The 19,494-nt window shown below is 43.7% G+C and overlaps 10 protein-coding genes across 11 annotated transcripts; 6 read left to right on the top strand and 4 right to left on the bottom strand.

The window, feature by feature from the left end:
• Positions 1-1,016: 1,016 nt before the first annotated feature.
• On the top strand, positions 1,017-1,700 carry Nplp3 (Neuropeptide-like precursor 3). Its single transcript, XM_064686741.1, has 2 exons — positions 1,017-1,142; positions 1,204-1,700. Exons 1-2 carry the CDS (start codon positions 1,131-1,133, stop codon positions 1,462-1,464), a joined length of 273 nt encoding a protein of 90 aa, XP_064542811.1. The 5' UTR covers positions 1,017-1,130; the 3' UTR covers positions 1,465-1,700.
• A 598-nt stretch (positions 1,701-2,298) lies between these two features.
• On the bottom strand, positions 2,299-2,891 carry LOC135431611 (larval cuticle protein F1-like). The gene is made up of 2 exons (XM_064686830.1): positions 2,757-2,891; positions 2,299-2,692 (listed from the first exon to the last, which is right to left on the bottom strand). Exons 1-2 carry the CDS (start codon positions 2,766-2,768, stop codon positions 2,354-2,356), a joined length of 351 nt encoding a protein of 116 aa, XP_064542900.1. The 5' UTR covers positions 2,769-2,891; the 3' UTR covers positions 2,299-2,353.
• LOC135432335 (retinin-like) lies at positions 2,884-3,672 on the top strand. Its single transcript, XM_064687994.1, has 2 exons — positions 2,884-2,891; positions 3,297-3,672. Exons 1-2 carry the CDS (start codon positions 2,884-2,886, stop codon positions 3,670-3,672), a joined length of 384 nt encoding a protein of 127 aa, XP_064544064.1.
• Positions 3,673-7,537: 3,865 nt separating this feature from the next.
• LOC135431575 (A-kinase anchor protein 14) lies at positions 7,538-7,993 on the top strand. The gene is made up of 2 exons (XM_064686790.1): positions 7,538-7,549; positions 7,613-7,993. Exons 1-2 carry the CDS (start codon positions 7,538-7,540, stop codon positions 7,991-7,993), a joined length of 393 nt encoding a protein of 130 aa, XP_064542860.1.
• A 1,217-nt stretch (positions 7,994-9,210) lies between these two features.
• On the bottom strand, positions 9,211-9,751 carry LOC135432305 (A-kinase anchor protein 14). Its single transcript, XM_064687942.1, has 2 exons — positions 9,740-9,751; positions 9,211-9,681 (listed from the first exon to the last, which is right to left on the bottom strand). The coding sequence occupies exons 1-2, from the start codon at positions 9,749-9,751 to the stop codon at positions 9,211-9,213; spliced, it is 483 nt and encodes a 160-aa protein (XP_064544012.1).
• Positions 9,752-10,375: 624 nt separating this feature from the next.
• LOC135432026 (uncharacterized) lies at positions 10,376-11,803 on the bottom strand. Of its 2 annotated transcripts, none has more exons than XM_064687473.1 (2): positions 11,389-11,803; positions 10,376-10,428 (listed from the first exon to the last, which is right to left on the bottom strand). In XM_064687473.1, the coding sequence occupies exons 1-2, from the start codon at positions 11,660-11,662 to the stop codon at positions 10,391-10,393; spliced, it is 312 nt and encodes a 103-aa protein (XP_064543543.1). In that variant the 5' UTR covers positions 11,663-11,803; the 3' UTR covers positions 10,376-10,390. The 2 variants fall into 2 exon arrangements, with proteins under 2 accessions (XP_064543543.1, XP_064543552.1); XM_064687482.1 differs by lacking the exon at positions 10,376-10,428 and adding an exon at positions 10,959-11,170.
• A 67-nt stretch (positions 11,804-11,870) lies between these two features.
• On the bottom strand, positions 11,871-12,341 carry LOC135432038 (uncharacterized). The gene is made up of 2 exons (XM_064687496.1): positions 12,186-12,341; positions 11,871-12,128 (listed from the first exon to the last, which is right to left on the bottom strand). The coding sequence occupies exons 1-2, from the start codon at positions 12,195-12,197 to the stop codon at positions 11,871-11,873; spliced, it is 270 nt and encodes an 89-aa protein (XP_064543566.1). The 5' UTR covers positions 12,198-12,341.
• A 1,863-nt stretch (positions 12,342-14,204) lies between these two features.
• Positions 14,205-15,589, top strand: LOC135430985 (trimeric intracellular cation channel type 1B.1). The gene is made up of 2 exons (XM_064685849.1): positions 14,205-14,909; positions 14,973-15,589. The coding sequence occupies exons 1-2, from the start codon at positions 14,347-14,349 to the stop codon at positions 15,250-15,252; spliced, it is 843 nt and encodes a 280-aa protein (XP_064541919.1). The 5' UTR covers positions 14,205-14,346; the 3' UTR covers positions 15,253-15,589.
• An 869-nt stretch (positions 15,590-16,458) lies between these two features.
• LOC135430898 (protein dpy-30 homolog) lies at positions 16,459-17,023 on the top strand. Its single transcript, XM_064685725.1, has 2 exons — positions 16,459-16,476; positions 16,540-17,023. The coding sequence occupies exon 2, from the start codon at positions 16,571-16,573 to the stop codon at positions 16,952-16,954; it is 384 nt and encodes a 127-aa protein (XP_064541795.1). The 5' UTR covers positions 16,459-16,476; positions 16,540-16,570; the 3' UTR covers positions 16,955-17,023.
• Positions 17,001-17,971, top strand: LOC135430889 (retinin-like). Its single transcript, XM_064685714.1, has 2 exons — positions 17,001-17,158; positions 17,220-17,971. The coding sequence occupies exons 1-2, from the start codon at positions 17,147-17,149 to the stop codon at positions 17,736-17,738; spliced, it is 531 nt and encodes a 176-aa protein (XP_064541784.1). The 5' UTR covers positions 17,001-17,146; the 3' UTR covers positions 17,739-17,971.
• Positions 17,972-19,494: the final 1,523 nt, after the last annotated feature.

Genomic DNA, 19,494 nt, shown 5'->3' with positions numbered 1-19,494 from the left:
TACTATGTATACTTAGCAGATTTGATATGTGGCCTCTATTTGCCACTATAAATTACAATTTATACCAACATATCGATCTATGATATATGTGTATAGCCTTGTTCAACTATCTGTCTATACAAACTCATTCAACCTCGGGAACTATGTCAGCTAGAGTTAGCAAATTTGGTATGTGGACTCTATATAACATATAACATTATAAATTACAATGTTGTTTAATGATAAGCTTAAATATTAACAACATAACTGCAAGACGACAAAAATTTCGAGTTGGTTCAACTTGATTTGAACCAGCTTTAGTTTATAAAAGGATTCAGAATTTCGTAAGCCCAGTTTATAAATTCGAGTTTGGGTTTTAGTTCAAATCCCATTTTAAGCCTACATGACAATAATTACAACATTTTGATTGCTTTATTGACTTGCAAGCTTAATGATTCTGGGGAGCACCTAAGCAAAATGCATGATGTGCAAACGTTTCAATATTACACAAGACAAACTGAGCGACAATTGTCTAACAAAGTGTCCACATTAATCAACCATTGCCAACAGCTTTGGCTTAATTTATGCGAGCCAAAAGTGCAAAGAGCAGGCCGCAAGCACACACACACACACACACAGGCATCTACCCTCAGGCTGTCTTTCTTTGCCATATGATTAAGAGTGGAGCAGTTTGTATAATGCGGTCTATCTGTTGATTTGTTTTCGCATGGGCTCAGGTGTGCGGAGGTGCGGAACGCATGCAACAAAATCAAGCATACGACGCGTTGCACGAGTGGACGTGGGCATGTCCATAACCTGTTAACGTGTTCGAAGCGAACTCAAGTCAAGCAAAAACCTGAACGTAAGCCGAGAACGTGAACGAGAACCTGCCCCCGGAAGGGTTTCCAAGCTTTTCCACAGCAATGCATCAAGTGTGTCGCGTGTGGCTCGAATCTGTGTTTGTTGCCAGGCCAAATGGGGTGACAACTGCAGAGGCGTTGACACACACACACAGACACACTCACACACACACAGACAACAGTATACACTCGGCTGATGCACTGCTGTTGTGTTTTGCAATTTTCCGTATAAATAGGCAAGTGTTCAATGCAATTCTATGTCAAATCGTTACCAACTATCGACACAATAAAATGTTCAAGCTGGTAAGTAAATAGTTCTCGATAAGATCCTCAGATCCCAGTTCTAATTATTTCGCTTTGACAGTGCGTATTTGTTGCTCTGCTGAGCCTGGCGGCTGCTGCCCCCGCTCCAGCACCTGTGCCGGCGCCCGCTCCCTCTGGCCTCTGGGGACCCACCGTGGTTGGACCCAGCATTTGGGGACCCACAGTTGTTGGACCACATGTCCTTGCAGCAGCTCCAGTCGCTGTTGGACCACACGTTGTTCATGTTGTGCCCGGCGCAGTGTCCCATGTCTCTGTCAGTCAGCTGCATCCCTCGCCTGTGCTGGTGAAGAGCATATGGTAAAAGCTGGCTTGAAGTTGAGACACAGACGGACACACACACACACACACACCGACACATGCACACACGCGCTGAACACACGTAGCCAACGGCTAATCCCACTCCTGACATTATTTAACCAGCTGAAATTTCACGTGCCCTGTTTATGAAACAACAGCAACAACAAAAATCACAAAAAAAATGTTTAAGATTATAATAAATAAAATGTCCTTACAAAAATAATTCCTATAGCGAGCGAATTTAAAGACTTTTGATTTTCTTAACGAGCCAAAAAGTATGCAATATTTTTTCTACACGAATGCACAGGCTGGTATAAGACGGCTGCAAGACAGCCAATCAAATCTGCCTACATAGCCAGTATCTGGATTTTATAAGACTGCTAGTATAAGACTGCAAATTACTGCATCTGTAAGACTGTTGCTGTATAAGACAACGATTGACTGACTTTTATAAGACAACTGCTGTATAAGACAGCAAGTCAAATCTGCCAATCAAAGACTGCTAGTATTAGACTGCAAATAACTGCATCTATAAGACTGTTGCGGTATAAGACAGCGATTGACTTTTATAAGACAACTGCTGTATAAGACAGCAAGTAAAATCTGTCTAGACAGCAAATACCCCGACTTTATAAGACTAATAGTATAAGATACATTATCAAATCTCTTACATATATAAATTTCTTTGCGTTATTTATACCCTTTCTTAATGACTGACAGTATAAGAATGTTGCTGTATAAGATAGAATATCAATTCTCGTATATATGCAAATTTCTATGCGTTATTTATACCCTTTCTTAATGCTTTTTTACATGAAACGAAAAATTTTATTAAAATAAAATCATAAATTTCCTATCACAATCAATAGCTGATGTTCTCATTCAATCGCCTTCTAATGATGCAGAGTGTAGGCCAAAGGAGCTGAGTGCACCACAGACTTATACAAAGGCGCGGAGTGGACAACTGGCACCACAGGAGCAGCATGGTACACAGCTGGAGCGGCATGGACAGCTACAGCTGGAGCGGAATGGATGGTGGTCTTCAGAACTGGAGCTACGACATGTTGGACGACAGGCTTGCTGTGGACCTGGGTGATGCTCTGGTGGGAGACAGCCGAGGGTGCGCTATGAATCACAGTGCCCACCTTGGCCAGAACGGGCTCGTGCAGCACATGATGGGTCTCAATGAGGCCGGCGCTGGCGGAGGCGAACAGCAGAGCAACAATAGCAACCTGTGTTTTAATAAGAATCCATCTTTAATAATAACTCATCTATATCCCATTAAAGTTAACTCACGTATTTGAACATTTTGAGTTTTTGTGTTTGTAGCTTGGACTTGACTCGAGGAGCTTTGAATTGTGACTGATGATGCTTTTGGAGTCTGCAGTCGCGTTTATATAGAACGCGTCGTGCTTAGCTGCCAATGGGGAAGTGAACACACAAAAGACCAAAAGGCAAGCAAAGCTTTAATCTTCAATAAGACTCAGCAATAACCCCACAGCCCAAGCAAGCCGAATCCCGAAGCCAAACCCGAAGCCAACTAGTTTGAATGCGATCGTGTCCATAATTATTTCCGACAACTGCAACGCACGATTCAAACGCAGCCGCGGCTGCTGTCTTATCAAAGTTCAGTTGAGTCAAGGTGAACGACCTGTTGACATATGAGCCCTTAGCCAGCAGCCAGGCTCCTATAAAAGCGTTTCGCGCAGAACCCAACAGCATCAGTTAATAGCATCAGCTTCTGCGTAAAACAACAAATTCTCCAAAAACACAAAACTCAAAATGTTCAAATTCGTAAGTGCAAACGAAACATAGAAGTCGGAACTGTCTTTAAAGATCTCTTTTTATCCGATTACAGGTTGCTATTGTTGCTGTGCTCTTTGCCTCCGCCAGCGCCGGCCTCATTGAGACCCATCATGTGCTGCACGAGCCCGTCCTGGCCAAGGTGGGCACTGTGGTTCACAGCGCTCCATCTGCTGTCTCCCACCAGAGCATCACCCAGGTCCACAGCAAGCCTGTCGTCCAACATGTCGTAGCTCCAGTTGTGAAGACCACCATCCATTCCGCTCCAGCTGTGGCTGTCCATGCCGCACCTGTGTACCATGCTGCTCCTGTGTACCATGCTGCTCCTGTGGTGCCCGTTGTCCACTCCGCGCCTTTGTACAAGTCTGTGGTGCACACAGCTCCTTTGGCCTACACTCTACACCATTAAAAACCAACTTGTTTTGTTATTCTCATAAAGTAAATCAAAATTAAATAAAATATACTTAAAGTATTATTGAAACATAAATTATGTTTTTTATTATTATAGAAGAAAAGAATATCACAAGACTATAAAGCTGAAAAGTCTAAGAGAGACAGAGAGAGATATGAAGAGATATGAGAAATGAGAGAGATGATGAAAGAGATTTAGAGATAGATTCTCCAGAACCGTGCCCAAATTATTTAATATATATATTTATTTAAAATATAAAAACAAACAAAATACCAACAACTATGCAAAGCTAACAATATTTTCAACCTAAGCTAACTGGCGACTTGTAAATAAGACTCCAATGGGTAGGACTAAGAGTCTGCAGAATATCCAAATCCCAAGACAAAGTCTCATTGTGTTGGCTGCACTGGCTGTTGGGATGCACCAGCTCCACCATGGAGCCAACCACAGCTTGTCTGTGCAACCACCGAGTCTCTCCAGTTGAGCTCACAAGCGCCAGGCAGGCGACAAACGCCAAAGAGTACAGCAACTGTCAGATGGAAAGGGTATTTAAATATCCAGTAGAGTATTGAAGTGCAATTGTGCTCGGGCTTACCGCTCTATGCATGTTGTGTGGATCAATTGAATGGGATTTAGTCTTAGTTTGAATTGGCTGCCACCGAACTCCAGTAAGAACTCATGCCACATTGAGGCCTAAGTGTCGTTTATATAGCAAAGTGCCAAAATGCCAACAAATTATTTGGCCCAAATTATTAAACGACAAATTATCAAATGACAACAAATGACAATCTGGCAATTCGTTGCGCTGGATTAGCTGAAGGCCTAAAGACTACAATTGGGCGACTGAATGCTCAACTCGTTCGCTCAAACTGTAATTAGGGTTTGTAGGTAAGTCTTCCAGCTGGAGATACGTTATATAATTATGGCTAGAGAGAAGTCAATACGAATTGGAAAGGTCTACAAGTCATACAAAATGCAAACTCTTGATATTTAAGGACTTGAAGATCGCGTCTGTCTTGCTAAAAGGAATATCCAAGCATCAAAAAACAAACATTAACCTCAATGTGAGAAGATATAATTGTTATGAGGTCTTTCGACTAAGTTTAAGAGATTCAGTCATACGGCCACAAAATCTTTATATTAATGAAATCTCTAAATCTATATATCTGCCGACTTTGACTAACTGAAAGGCTGATTGAATGACGGATTGATTGATCATTAACGAACAATAACCGTAAGGAAGCTAGGATACTTTATTTTTTATAGTTGTGAAAACTTCCTCACGCAAAGGAGTAAAAGGGAGAAAACACCCTGTATAGAGCTAGACCGCAGGATGCACACCACCTGCTCAGGCCTCTCCCTGTTTAGTATCTGAAAACCACTGAACCGAGCTCCAAGTGATCGATTGCATTGCTTGAAACCTGGTCAGAAAGCCAGAGTCCATCCACAGCAGACGGCAGACGAGTTGAACTGCAGTTACCACAGCACAAATTAGGATTTACGACGAAGCTGAAGAGCGGCGGCGACTCGTGTAAAGTCTTCGCGTATTTCATTTTCGAAAACAAATCATTTATTTTACTGAGATGTTTATCTTAAGTACGTGTAACTGTCACGGCGCGCGGCGAGACATTACAAGACATATAAAAAAAATTGGAAATCTTGTCAAAAAATTGTGGGTTAAGTACGCGTGGGGCTTGTCTCGTCCGTGGCTTAACCTTGACATAGGGCCTGAGACGGAGCTCCTCAAGTGGGCACTTAACGGCGGCAGCTGCACTTGGTAGTGCTTTTTTTTTTATGGCTCCAACAGCAACAACAACAACAACATGTGTGCGTCTTGCTTTTGGGTTTGGCCATGAATCAGAGACACAAAAACAACGACAATCAACAATAACAATCAACATCAACTGGATCTGTGACCACGATTGCGCGGCTGTCGATGTTGCAATTTTGCTTCAATTTGAATGCTGCAGCTCCAATTGCAATGTGTATAATTTATTTCGTATTGTTTGTGTGTGCTTCTCCTCCCTCCATCCCCCACTCCCCCGCTTAGCCCCATTTTGTTTCCCAACAACAAAACGTAAGGCAGCATCTTTCAGGTGTGTTCTGGTTATTACAGAAATTGGGTCGCATTGAAAACTGGGTCAAGTTGTAGATTTGATAAACCTTTTTCAAAGCGAGTTTCAATCAGGCGTTAAATCCAGATATCACAAAAGAAGCTCTTTAAGCTATTGTATAGCTGTTCCCAAAGTTATAGATAATTAACAAAAAATATATATTGAAAAATATATTAAAGGTTTTGGCCTTCGGCGGAGTCATTATAACATCCATCTGATAATCGAACCCGGAACTTGGCTGTTCCGTTGCCTTAATGACTCCATCAATTAGACAATTTATCTATTAAGGTCGGCAAGGCTTAGGTCTCTTTTTTTGTGGTTTTATAAAACAAACATATTGTGAAAAAGTTTGATGAGTTTCCTCATGATTTTTTCACATCTGCTCTTTAATTTACTATTATATTATATAAGAAATACTTTTAATTGTTTTATACAGTATTCTTAAGAACAATTTTTAGTGTTCATTTTTTATATAGTCAATCATTTTGAATTGATCTTAATCCATTTGATTCACATGATCGTGTGTGATTAAGAAATACCGGTAGAAGGTTTAAAGGTTAAGTAATTGACTCGGTGGATCTTATTCGAACTATGGCAGGTTGATAAAGCGATCGAGTAGTCGATTAAAATATAAAATATACCTTCCTTTTGGTTCCTACATATATTAGCGTCCAGTAGAATAATATCCTTTAACAGTCATATAACCATTAGCACTGCGTTTCAGACTTTATTTCCGAAAATAAGAAACTTCTATGGACTATTCAAGCGTTACGCTGTAAGCTTTTCACAAGAGGCAACTCTTCCAATTACTCTTTTCTTAGAGCTGTTCGCCAGAGTAACAGAATGGCCTGATATACTATTTGTTTTAATTCTTGGGATACATAACATATGTTACGACACGTTCATTACACTTGTACAGCTTTCATAGGAAGTTCATGTTTTATTCTTCTGTATTGTTTCCCATCGAACATGCGCAACAGTTCTTGTATTAACTCGTATGAGCTGATTTCGCAAGAGGCTCGACTTCTGGCAGATATCTTGCCGCATCTGACGGCAACCTAGTGATTGCGTCAGCACAATAACTCAATTGTTGCAACCACACACACACACACACACACACACGCACACTCGAATGCAACTGTCAATGCAAAAGTGAGAGATTGTAACTTAATTAGGTTGCCGCAGAAATGCGGAGACTGGCAAATGCCAGTCAAGATGGCATTGGTGCAAAAGATAAAAACGAAATGTCAGCAATGCACTAAGGATTAAGGCAGATGCAGGATAACCAAGACGACTTCCCACACACTCACCCACACACACACGCATATACTTGACAATTTGCGTAAGCGCACCCACAGCTAAGGCCAATTACGAGTCGCATGGAAGCTGAGCTGATGCTGATTCAATTGTCAGCTGGTGCGCAAGTACAATAAGCTTCCTATTACACACACAACACACACACGCACACCCACACAGCTAAAGCGCTTTACAATGGCAGACCTAGGTCAACTCATGAACTTCCCATTGGACTTGGCTGAAGCTTAGAAGCTGGCCGCTGTCGAACCGGTTGGCAGCTCAAGTTCAAGCCCAACCAAGTCAAAACCAGAATTGAAATTACCAAAAAAATAATAGTTATAATAATAATAGCCAACAACTGTCCCGCTTTGTATAAAAGCAGCCGTTCAATGCCCCAAACAGCAGCAGTTGCAATCGACTCACAAATCAAACAGCAAAAACCTTTCTCAAAAATGTTCAAATTCGTAAGTGCAGCAGAGGCAAATGCCAAATGTCCTGTCCACAAATCCTTGCTTCTATCCTTGCAGATCGCCTTCTTTGCCTGCGTGGCTGTCGCCTCCGCCGCACCCGGACTGCTCGCTGCCACACACTCCATTGTCCAGCCCGCTGTGCTCACCAAGACCGCCTATGTGGACCACAGCGCCTCCTCGGCCATCACCCATCAGAGCAATGTGAATCTGGTGCGTAAGGTGCCTGTTGTGCCTGTCGTCCAGACCTACCATGCCGCTCCCGTTGTGCATGCCGCACCTGTGGTGCATGCCGCGCCCGTTGTCCACACTCCCCTCGTCCACACCTATGCAGCTGCCCCGGTGGTGCACTCTGTGCACTCTGTGCCCGTGGTGCACTCGGCTCCACTGCTCAAGACTGTGGTCAGCGCTCCAGTCGCCTACACTGCCATCCACAAGTAAATAGCTAAACGTTCTCAGAAATTTACAAATAGTTCAGCAATATACGAAACAATTAAACGCAGATTTCAAACTCGAACATTTCATTGTTTTCAATTTAGGGGGGAAAGTATCCAAAAGTAAAAGATACTAATTATATGTTTGCTCTAGGATAACTAAATATCAATTTTGGTGTATCTAGCTTTTAAAATATTCGATATATAAACCAAAAACTGCAACTGGATATCGATATTTATCGATTTTGGGAGATTAGGAAGTTATCGATAGTTGGGTTTAATCTCAATCTGCCAAACAGGAATATACACACATTATCAGGTCAGATATGGTTCATATAAGCTGTTAGAAGCATTTGTACAATTTCATGATACCCTTCCTCCCCTTTTTACAGGGCATAACAATTAATTTTGCCAAAAGTCTGATATATCGGTTCTTTCTGGAAAAACCCGATATGTCAGATTACCTTAAAGAAATGCAGTTGCAAATTAATATAAGGTTTAACGAATTTAAAATTCAAATATAACAGATACAGTTTCCTAACACTATATAGCTCTAGCAAGTCCTTTGCAACACTATAAATAGCCTCATATTAGACATCTGTCAAAAATGTGTAAGCAAAGGAAATGGTCTTCTATTTGTGTGGAATCTTTTGTTCCAAGTGCCTATCTCAATTAATTGTAAATGCTTAGAAAGCTTAGTGAAAAGAAACGTGACCAAAAAATTAGCATCAAACAAAATAGATGAGAACTAATTGAACGGAAATAGAATACTTGGGAAATAAATTCAATGACGGGTGCATAGAAAAAGTCGAATAGAATCGAGACTTTGACGAAATGGATTTCAATAGAGCACAATTTTGATAGAATCATTTGACAGATTTTAATTAAATATAGCGAAAACCTTTAGAATCGAACTTGAACAAACAGAATAAATGGGAAATATATACTAATAGTTATTTATGCATAACATACCCCGGTAGGATTTCATTTTGGAATGACGCACTTCGCTGATTAATTAGCACAAGTCCCTCGATGGCCTGGGAAACCAATAGAAATAAATATATTATCTTAAATATATTACAAGTATAAAAGTAATCAAAAAATATGAATATACTAATTCCATAAATTTAATAAAATGATAATAAATCTTTTACTTCGTTCAATATTCACAATTTATTCAAATAATCAACAATTCCACAAAATCAATAAAAAAAAAAAATGTTCTTAATGGTGGTAGACGTGAGCGACGGGAGCAACGGCCACATGTTTCACCACGGGCACCACTGGAGTTGCGATGGTCTTGAGGACTGGGCTGACGATGGTCTTCTGGTGGATCTGTGTGTGGCTCTGGTGGGAGACGGCATGCGGCAGAGTCTTGACAACGGACACGGGAGCCACATAGGTCTGGTGGTGCACAACGGGAGCCACATGCTTGACAACGGGCACCACTGGAGCTACATGACTGACCACAGGAACTACGGGTGACACATGTTTGACAACGGGCACAACATGCTTGACCACGGGCGTGATGACCGCCTGGTTGTGGAACTGCGTGAAGCTCTGATGGGAGGTGGCCACGGGTGCACTGTGAACCACAGCGCCCACCTTGGCGACAACTGGTGCAGCCACCACATGATGCTCCTCCACGAAACCAGGCGCAGCTGCGGTAATGGTGGCCAGGGCACAGATGGCAATCTATTTTGAAATCAGCAATAATAAGTTTCCTTGGAAGGATTACTTTTCAGCTACTTACAAAGCGGAACATTTTTAAAATTGGGTTTTTTTTTTGTTTGGTTTACTCGGAAAGAAGCTGACGAGTGACTGTTGCTGTTGAGGCACCTGGTCCGGCCTTTTATATCGTTAAAATGTTTGCCAAAATGTCCTTCAAGCACACACAAACAAACCGAGTCAAACAAAAAAGCAAACGCAAAACAAATTTGCAAACTTGTTTTGAGCAAATAATTATAAATAATTTTTTTTTTGCGGGTTCAACATTGAACTTGAACTGGGCATTAGACAAAAGGGGAGTCTTCGCTTTGCACAGATGAAGTTTCGCGCTTTTTAGGCCTGCCAGAGATGTGTTGCAAGCTGCGTGACACGACACGATGACCTTCGTGAAAAATTGTTTTTTTTTGTAAGCCCTATATATATTCATAATTAGCATAACATTATAATAATCAACGACGTTTTTTTTTAAACATAGATTAAACATCATTTTATTTTGCATTAAATTTTAAATCATATTTCCACCCACTTTCCGTTTTTGGAAGTGGAATTCTTCAACGATTTGGGTGCACACGTATTTATAACTTTTGATGTCGAAAATTTATCTTTCAAACCTTAGCTTCCACCCGCCTGGATTTGACGAAAGGCGTGAAACAGGTTACCAATTATTTTCACTGTATCATACAACTGTTTTCCACCAATTTTCCACACTTGCGGCTGGAATTTTACATTTTTTTAGCGGTAATTTCACACCTATCACAATAGTTAACAACTGTGAGTAATTCTGCTTTCAAGTTCGAACAGTTTGTGCCGTACATTGTTCATCAATCAGTCAGTAAGTCAGTCAGTCAATCAAGTTGTCCGATTCATACATAACCAGAAATGCTGTTTACATCACTATAACTGACTAATGTGCGCTTATCATCAATCAATCAATCCGTGAAATGCACACAAGGGAACAATGTGGGTAAGCTGTATAGAATCCGAATATGGAACGAATATGATTATAAGAAAATCAATTTAGTTGAGTGCGTGCTAATCGCGTGAACACGCACGAAACTAGTTTCGACTTGAGTCGTGCCGTGTCACGACATCAATCATGCGCGAGTCACAACACTAATTTTAACTACAATCAGTCAAACAGGGCACAAAGCGACAACCTTCAAGGAGGCTCAGATTGAAACATGGCCAAGACTTGGGCTATGGAACCGCCGAAGGTCGCGGCTAAGGCTTACAGATTGTGAAAATACGATGAAATGCACATTTATTTCACAGAAAGAAACGTCAGTGTGAGTGAAAGAGAGCGAGAGAACACAAGAGCGAGAGCGAGCGAGATCTGAAGAGCGTCATGTGATACAAGGCACACAGATATATAAAAGAGCAGCCGGATCCCTTTGGACTGATCAGTCGCTGACCGGCAGCTTTTAGATGCGGCAGCGATTGATTAAACAAGACCAACCTGCGATTGAGGTTAAGAATAAAGATGAGAGTCGAGTTTGTACGAGAGAATTTCGGGGTGTGCAGATTTTGGAGTTATGGAGGAGTATAAAACATAAACATTTGAAATTTAATTAAGCGTGAACGAGCCGATCGGCACGAAATTCTCATAGTCCGAATCGATATCCGGCAACAGTTCGAGTAACTCGGATTCACGATAAATTCGATAGGTTCTATTACCATTCTGTTGATTCTCCGAGTCCGTATCGCCGTTCGTCGTGTACTGTGACGACTTCTGTCGCTTGCCACTCTTCGCGGGCAGAAACTCGGTGCCGATGCTCAGGCGCGCGAGCGAGGGATTCGTATACTGAGCACGCCAGGTCAGATTACACTTTTCATAGAACTCCAGAGCGGAATCCTCCATGCTGTTCTCCGAGGCTTGCACCAATTTCAGCATCGAGTCCGGCGTCGGCAGACGCGAATATCGCCGTCCGGCTTGTGGCAAAAACGACATGTTTTGTGTACTAGTTCAACAATATCTCGATATACAAAATATATATACATATATATATATACAATATACGTCAGAGGAGCGTACAATTTAATTTTGGTTATGTATGTATGCATGTATTTTGATTATATTAGTACAGAGCCCCTTTCTATTATATACATGTATGTGTAAAACATGACACAGCCTAACGAATGACATTTGACTAATACGACTAGGGCACATAAACGGGCCTGGGCTGGAACAGCTCATGGCCAGCTGAATAGTTCGATTCATTTGGATGTGTATGAAATGTCCGATTCACATTCGTGGGCTCCACATAGCCCAAGGCACGACCCATGGGCGCGATGACAAACCGTGTGTGCGTCTGCGAGGAGCCCTGATAAGAGACCACCGAGGGAGCCGAGTCGATGAGCAGCTGCGCCTCCTGCCTGGGCCGGGCCAGCACCAGAGCCAGCAGTCCCAAAAGCAACTGCAAGGGTGGAGTTCGGCATAGGTACATAGCTTTTATTTTGGACACAAAACTCACCAAACGCCGCATTGTCGTAGGCAGAGTATTAGATGAGGTGGGCGGCTTAATTTTTTTTTGGATTTTCGTATTGCCAGCCTCAATAAACACGAAAACGTAGCGAGTGGCAAAGTCAAACTGAACGGCAGTGTGAATTGCTGTGCCATGAAATCACAGTAAAGCAATTGTTGGCCTAAACAGTGGCTTAGTGGCCCAAAGCGAAGGGGGCGCAATTGCGGGTGTCGAAATGTTAGCGACGCCTCTGGCTGTCGGTTATCTTGCAATTGTGGGAGTGTCTCAACTTGGACGTTTTACGTAAAGAAATAAAAACGAAAATGTATAAATAAATACGAGCGAATGCCGCAAATATTGTAGTAATAACAATAACAACAACAACTAGCAACAACAACTAGCAACAACTAGAAACAACAACAACAATGAATTGTGGTGCGAGTGGTGCTGGTGGTGCGAGTGGCTGCGACGGCAACGCATGCGCAACCCGCTGAAGGTTGGTCGCCCCCTTCGCAGCTTGAAGCTGAAATCTTTTTGCTTTTAAATACCCTATAAATAGACAGCGATAATAAGGGGTAGCTTCAAGCAGAAGAAGCGAGCAAAACGCTAGAATTATATTACGGAAAGATCAGGACGTAAGTCTGAGCGTCGGACTAACAAGCGAGCGGTCGCTGGTCCAAACCCTTCAAGAATTTTAAATTTTTTGATAGGTTTACATAAAAAATAGACCATAAGGATTAATTTGATAAAAAAAATATTGAATTGGAAATCGAAAATAATGGGACTTTAAAATCAAAATTTCAATTTCTATTTGCTTTGTCAATTCTGTAAGCAGAAGGGCTTGAGGCCCCAATATATATCTATCTATCAATATAAGAGATATATCTGTCGTCAAGCTACTAGCCTTAAAATATGTATATATAAAATTTTACTAACCCCTTTTGGAGCAGATCTCAGAAACTATAGAGTCAGAGGCATTAAATTTGGTATGTGAGTTATGAATTCAGATACTTTAATATAGTTTATTTAATTTATAACAAATTATATCTCTTATATGCACGACATACCCTGAATTTTGGTTAACAGATATCTTTAATGCACAAAAAACTGTATATTATTTCTAGTAAGGCCTGCCTAGCTTGTTACAGGGTATCTTGCAGTCAGGTGCCCAAAATAATCCCATTTACCTATTTTATGTGTGTTACTTAGCTTTTTACACAGTTTCTCTCTGTCTCTCTCCCAGGCAATATACCCCTCCTCTGCCGCCTCTATTATGCTCCCCCCTTAAAAATTAGCCGGAGGCGCGTAATTGAAGCTCTAAGTGCGTTGCGTTTGGATTGAAGCACTTTTTCGATACTTGATTAATTAATTAACCATATACAAGGGTTCGGCCATAAGACTAGGGTTACGAGCTGACAGCTGCCGGCTGCTGGCGACCTTAACTGCAGCTCAAGAGTCTGTCAATCCGATTAGCTATAAAAACGCTTAAAGCACAAGTCGGTTGGGTTTATTTGTTGCCCGGACAGCCACTCGACTATTCAGCATGCGCATCCGCACAGGGGATCAACAGTTGCTGCCGCACCTCCTGCTCCTCCTCCTCACTCTGACACTGGAGCCCAGCTGGACAGCCACAATTCTGCACAGCCTGGCCGGGCCGGGCAGCGCCAGCGCCATTTCGCATCAGAGCTTTGTGCGCTTGACGACGAAGCCGCCGTCGCTGCCATCGCCGCCGTCGCCGCCATCACAGATAATCCTGCAGCTGGCCCCGTCTACAGTGCGCATTGTCAATGCAAACGAGCGACGGCTGGCGGGGTTGGAGGCGCCGCAGCTGCAGCTAAGTGGCAGCCATACACCCGCACATCTGACATATGCCGCACGCCCGGTGGTGCACCAGATGCTGCCCAGGATTAAGCCGGTGCGCAACATAAGCTACGCCTCTTTGTTGCGCGCCTCTCGAGCCCTGGGTCAGGCACACACGCACACGCACACTCAGTTAAAGTTTGTTTAGCATTTTTTATTTCTCGCAGTTTAAGTTTTTTTTTAAAAATTAAGTAAACAATTTGAAAACCGTCTCGAAATTCAAGTGAGCTTTCAACTTCAACGACTCCGAACCGAACCGAACGCGAACAGAAGAAGAACCGTGGGTGGGCAAAGGAAGCGGCGCCGGTTGATGGGTGTGGACCCAACTATGTCCTCGCAGCAAATTCTCAAAAATCTATCCAATCACATCATTTTCCGGAGCCTGCACTACGCCTTCATTGCGCTGCAGCTGCGCGACGAGCTGGCCAAGAGCTCAGCTGGGGAACGCAGCTGCCTGGAGATGCGACCCTTTGTGCTCTGGCTAACCCATATACTGGTGTCCTATTCGGGCGATATACTGGTCAATCTGTTGCTTGGCACATTGCCACTGGAACCGCTCAGCAATTACCATGATGTGATGCTCTGCACGGTCGCCTGGTATATCATGTTCTATAGTCCGTTGGATGTGGCGCACGCTGTGGCCCGGACTGTGCCATTTCGCTGCCTTGTGGCACCTGTCGCCGCGCTCAGCCAGGTGCTGCACATCGAACGGGGCGTACATCTGGCGAGCAAGGTGTATGGCAAGAATTCTCTGGTGCCTGTTCTAATTATTGGCACGGTGATCGGAAGTGGCGCCGAGTTCCTGAAGCCCGTGGCCGCGCTGCTCATCAATCGATGCCAGATGAAACCCGCCGCCTATATAAAGTTGAGCACGTGAGTCTGCCGCATGTTGCAAGCTCCAAAACTGATGACACTATCAAAACAAACAAAACACAGCAACTCCAAGCTGGCGATGGCCATCTCCGGGCTCTACCTGCTCCAGCTAAATCGCAGCCAGCTGCTGTTTGGACTCTGCGGACGTCAGCTGCAGCTTTACGCGCTGCTCGGGCTCGTGAGCTTCAAGTTTCTGGCCCTGTTCTATCGTGTGGATCATCTAATTTGGCGGCTGGAGAATCGCCTGTGCTATGCCTTATTTGGTGGCCTCTATGCGGACTTGACCAAGTTTTTCAAACGACAACCAATACCTAAACGGGTGTCGTTTACTAAATTTGATTGAACCTGCATAGATATCTATATTGCATATGTATATATCTATATGGAGAGCGACAGGCATTCGAGTGGACCGAGCCGGGGCATGCCTCCATCCATCCATCCATCCGGCTACTAAGCGGCTTAAGTTACCCACGGTGCGCATTCAATCGGCAGATGTTTCGCTTCGTTAGCCCAGCCCCAGCGACAGCTCCGATTACATCGGATCCTAAGCGCTAATCGGCTTAGAGACAAGCAGGAATCCGCGAGCGTGGCCGCTGTGCAAAAACGGGTTTAATATGTAGTACTCCATGTGCGTGTATGTATGTGTGTGCGTATGTGTGTGTGCGTGTGTGTGTGTGCGTGTGTGTGTGTGCGTGTGTGTGTGCGCGTAGCTTGGTTGTATCAGTACTGCGGCGAGAATTGTTTCGAAATAAAAGAAATCCATTGCAAAAACTTAAATAAGCCCTGATTTATTGCCTTTACAGGGTATAATGAAAAGAATTCTTTTAATTTTTTTATATAGTATTTGATCAACAGATTTGAACGATTCTTCCTCTGGCAACTACAAGATATAGTGTTGCAATACAGCTGAATTCGATATATACATTTTCTATTATCAGAAGCAGCATACCATTTTTATGCCCTAAACCCATTTAAAAATGGGTAAAAGGGGTATAATGTATTTGTGCAAATGTATGTAACAGGCAGAAGGAAACGTCTCCGACCCCATAAAGTGTATATATTCTTGATCAGCATCAACAGCCGAGTCGATCTAGCCATATCCGTCTGTCTGTTCGTATGTATGAACGCAACGATCTCAGAAGCTATTAAAGCGAGAAACTTCATTTTTAATGTAGGTCCTCCTAGTGCCCGCGAAGTACGATTTTGATTCCGATAATCGATAGCAAGACCCGTTTCCAAGTAACTGATAAAAATCGATATCGAAATCCTGTTTTTTGAGCAAATCTCGTAAGTTATATGAGCTAGAGTCACCAAAGCTGACATTTAGCTTATAGAATAGCATAGTATTTTTTTTATTACTGTGCATTTGGTGTTGGTAGAAGAGAGTTCAGGGTATCCCCTAGTGGGGAGCTCCCGACTAGAGCCTCTTACTTGTTCAACATTAGAGTATGAAAGAGCGCTTAGTTCAGATAGAAGAAATAAAATATGGATAAGTCCTATGGATCCACAAATCAGTCTTTTTCTCATCAGAACATGAATTAACTGAGTAGCTTTAAATACACTATAGGTAAATAGTTCCCAAAATATATTTGTATCACGTCAGCACAAATTTTATTCAATTTAATTTCAGCCAGCTGAAAATCACATTCGATTCCAACAAAATGCCGGACAACCAACTAGACGACTGGGATGATACGTCCAAAAAAACCAAGAAAAAGCGGGTAATGTGCTGTCCCAAAGATCTGCCAAAGAAACCGAAACCAGAACCAAAGATCAAACCACCAAAGCCGGTTGTATGTGATCCCATAGAGAAACCGCCGAAGAAGCCAAAGGAAGCTGTGAAGCCCGCATGCGAGCGGCCGCCACATTATCGCTCCGGCAGCGAGCAACGCGCCTATCTGCAGCAGGAGGTGGTGCCCATATTGATGGAGGGCATGCTGGGGCTGGCACGCGACCAGCCGCGAGATCCGATCAGCTATCTCGAGAAGTTCTGGCTGAAGGAGCAGCAGAAGTGCGATATACCACTGCCGGACGATCTGCTTTAGATGAAGCTCCTCCAATCTGTGTATACAAATTTTAAAATGCATCAATAAATGTTCCCGGTTCAAGTTTGACGTCATCCGCGTTGCATTTATATTTTTCCCCTTTCGATTTAGTGAGGCGCAACGGCTATTATAAAAGCTGGGATTAGCTGCGGTTAGAGCATCAGTCATCATTTAGCTGCCTTCATTGAGATCATGTTCAAGCTGGTAAGTCGCGTGTTTCCTTTGACCGAAGTCAGCTCTTCCAATTGCTTTTACTGCTTCGCAGCGCCTGAGCCTGTTTGCCTTCGTGCTCATCTTTGTGGCCGCAGCCAGCGCCGGCTCCCTGGAATGGCCTGCCAATCTGGTGGCACTGAGCAGCAGCAAATCCTCGCAGGCATTGCCGCTGACCGCCAGCGAGGAGCCCCCTGAGCTGGCCGAGAGCAGCGCCGCCGCCGCCGCCGCCGAACCGGAGCTGGACCAGGCTCTATCCGAATCTTCCAGCGCCGATTCTCGCCTCGTCTCCGCCGTGCCCGTCTCCGTGCCACTGCCGCTTATTGTGGCCGCCCGCTCGGGCCTGCGCAGCGTGCTGACCATACAGGAGCCGACGCTGGCCAAGGTTGGTGAGCTGGTGGAGCATGTGCCCACCGCTGTGTCCCATCAGAGCCAGACGGTGGTGCATGAGCATCAACGTCTGGTCACGCCCATTGTGAGTCCCGCTGTGCGCACCACACAGCTTGTGCGCCAGCAGCAGCCGCTGGTTTGGACACTCGCCGCCGATCCTCGTGTGGTGCTCCTGCGGCACTAGTTCAGAGGACGAACAACAACAACGACAACAACAAGATGAAACCAAAGAGAAAAAACACATCGTTGCCAAATTACAACTGATTCTTCTTCTACTAGCTAACACAACTTCTATCTGTACTTGACATACTCTCGTCTGCCTTTGACACTCTGTAGCTGCCATTTTCTATGCTCTTTTCTGTCTTTACTCTTATATCTATTTACTTTTTGTTTGGAATAAAGAATTCGCAATTGCAATCATTTGAGCGTGTTCCTTTCGATACCTGCCCGACTCTCCACAGCAAATCAATAAAATCAACAGACGGCTTCATTGTTGTCCGAGCAAAACATTAATACACAAGAAGGGACTAAGAGACACCCTGGACTCAGTCAAACAACCGCCCGGTCGTCTGGACTCGCCCAGTGTCAATTGAAAACCAGAACCCATGCGAGCCAGCTATAAAAGCTGCACTTGCTCTGCAAAGGGCAAACGGACACAGAATCTCCACAGAATTAAGCGCGAGAAAATGCAGCTGCATTTGGTAAGTGAATCTGGCTAAAAGCCGAACTCTCAGCTCTTAATTGTGACCCTTTTCAGATTTGCCCATGCTTGTTGTTGGCACTTTTGAGCTTTAATCACGCCCAGCCCTCGCTGTTACCCATCAGAGCACCACCACCACCATCGTGCACCACACTGTGCCGCGTCGCACTTTGCTGCCGGCAGCAACTGTGCGCAGCTTTGTTGTTGGCCCACCGCTGAGCCCAGCGGCTGAGTATGTTAAAGCCCATGCATCTGGCCCATGGGCTTGGAGCTCCCTCTATCCCGCTTACACATTCTTTCTCTCACACACTCCCTTCAAGCTATATAGAAAGTGATTTTTACGATTGACATTTGAATAAACAGCAGTTGCTTTAAAATTCAAATGTTTTTCTGTGTTTTTGTACTCTGAACCCTTTGAATATGAGTGAAAGGGAATAATGTTTCTGTATATAAAAGACAAATAATACTTCTCCGACAACAAATATCATATATAAATTCTTGATCAGCGTCAATGGCTGATTCAATTGAACCCTTCGCTCTCCTAGCTCCCCACAGATGCATTTTTCGGAGCTGTGCTTAGTATATATCCTAGTTGGGCCCGCCCCAACTCCCGCACTTGTTTTTGTTTTTTTTTTTGCATGGTCAGGTTCATGCCTGGCTGACAGCTTTTGCTGCAGGCTAGAGGATTACAGCTTGTTAAAACACATTGGAAATGCCAATTTAATTTTGCGCTACATTTCACAGTTGATTGAGGTGTTCTGTGACGTCATCAGATCTATGAAACACCAAGCCCAGGAGCTGATGAACCTTTGCCTTCGCACGCAAATGTCTCTGGCTGCAACCGGGTCAGCAGCCGACAGAGAGTACCTTCACCCAGCAAGTGCGCGTGTGTGCGTGTGTGGGTGTGTGTTTTCCCTAATCGAGTGACAATAAGCAATATCTGTAGGCCGACACAGTTGTCAACAATTCGCCAGAAGCAGCAGCAGCATCAACAGCAACAGAAGCCATGCACGCCAGGTGCTTGCCCCGCCCATAGATTGGGGTCTGGAAGCGTCTAGAACAGAAAAATGAGAAGCGAGCAAAAGGCGCACAATAGCAAAAGATATTGATGACATTGAAAGCCTTGAATAGCCAAAAACAAAAACATTGAGTCAATGATCAGCTGGAGCCAAAGGTTAAGCTAGCCACAGGAGATTGGAATAGTTGACCAAAAGCTGACCGAAGCGCTGCTCATTTTGTG

This window comes from Drosophila montana, unplaced genomic scaffold, assembly GCF_035044405.1.
Source record: "Drosophila montana isolate Dmon_TW-CO22-7 unplaced genomic scaffold, ASM3504440v1 contig_1455_1, whole genome shotgun sequence".
Taxonomy (NCBI): domain Eukaryota; kingdom Metazoa; phylum Arthropoda; class Insecta; order Diptera; family Drosophilidae; genus Drosophila; species Drosophila montana.
Note: the sequence above shows the minus strand (reverse complement) of the source record. Positions and strands in the feature narration are given on the sequence as shown.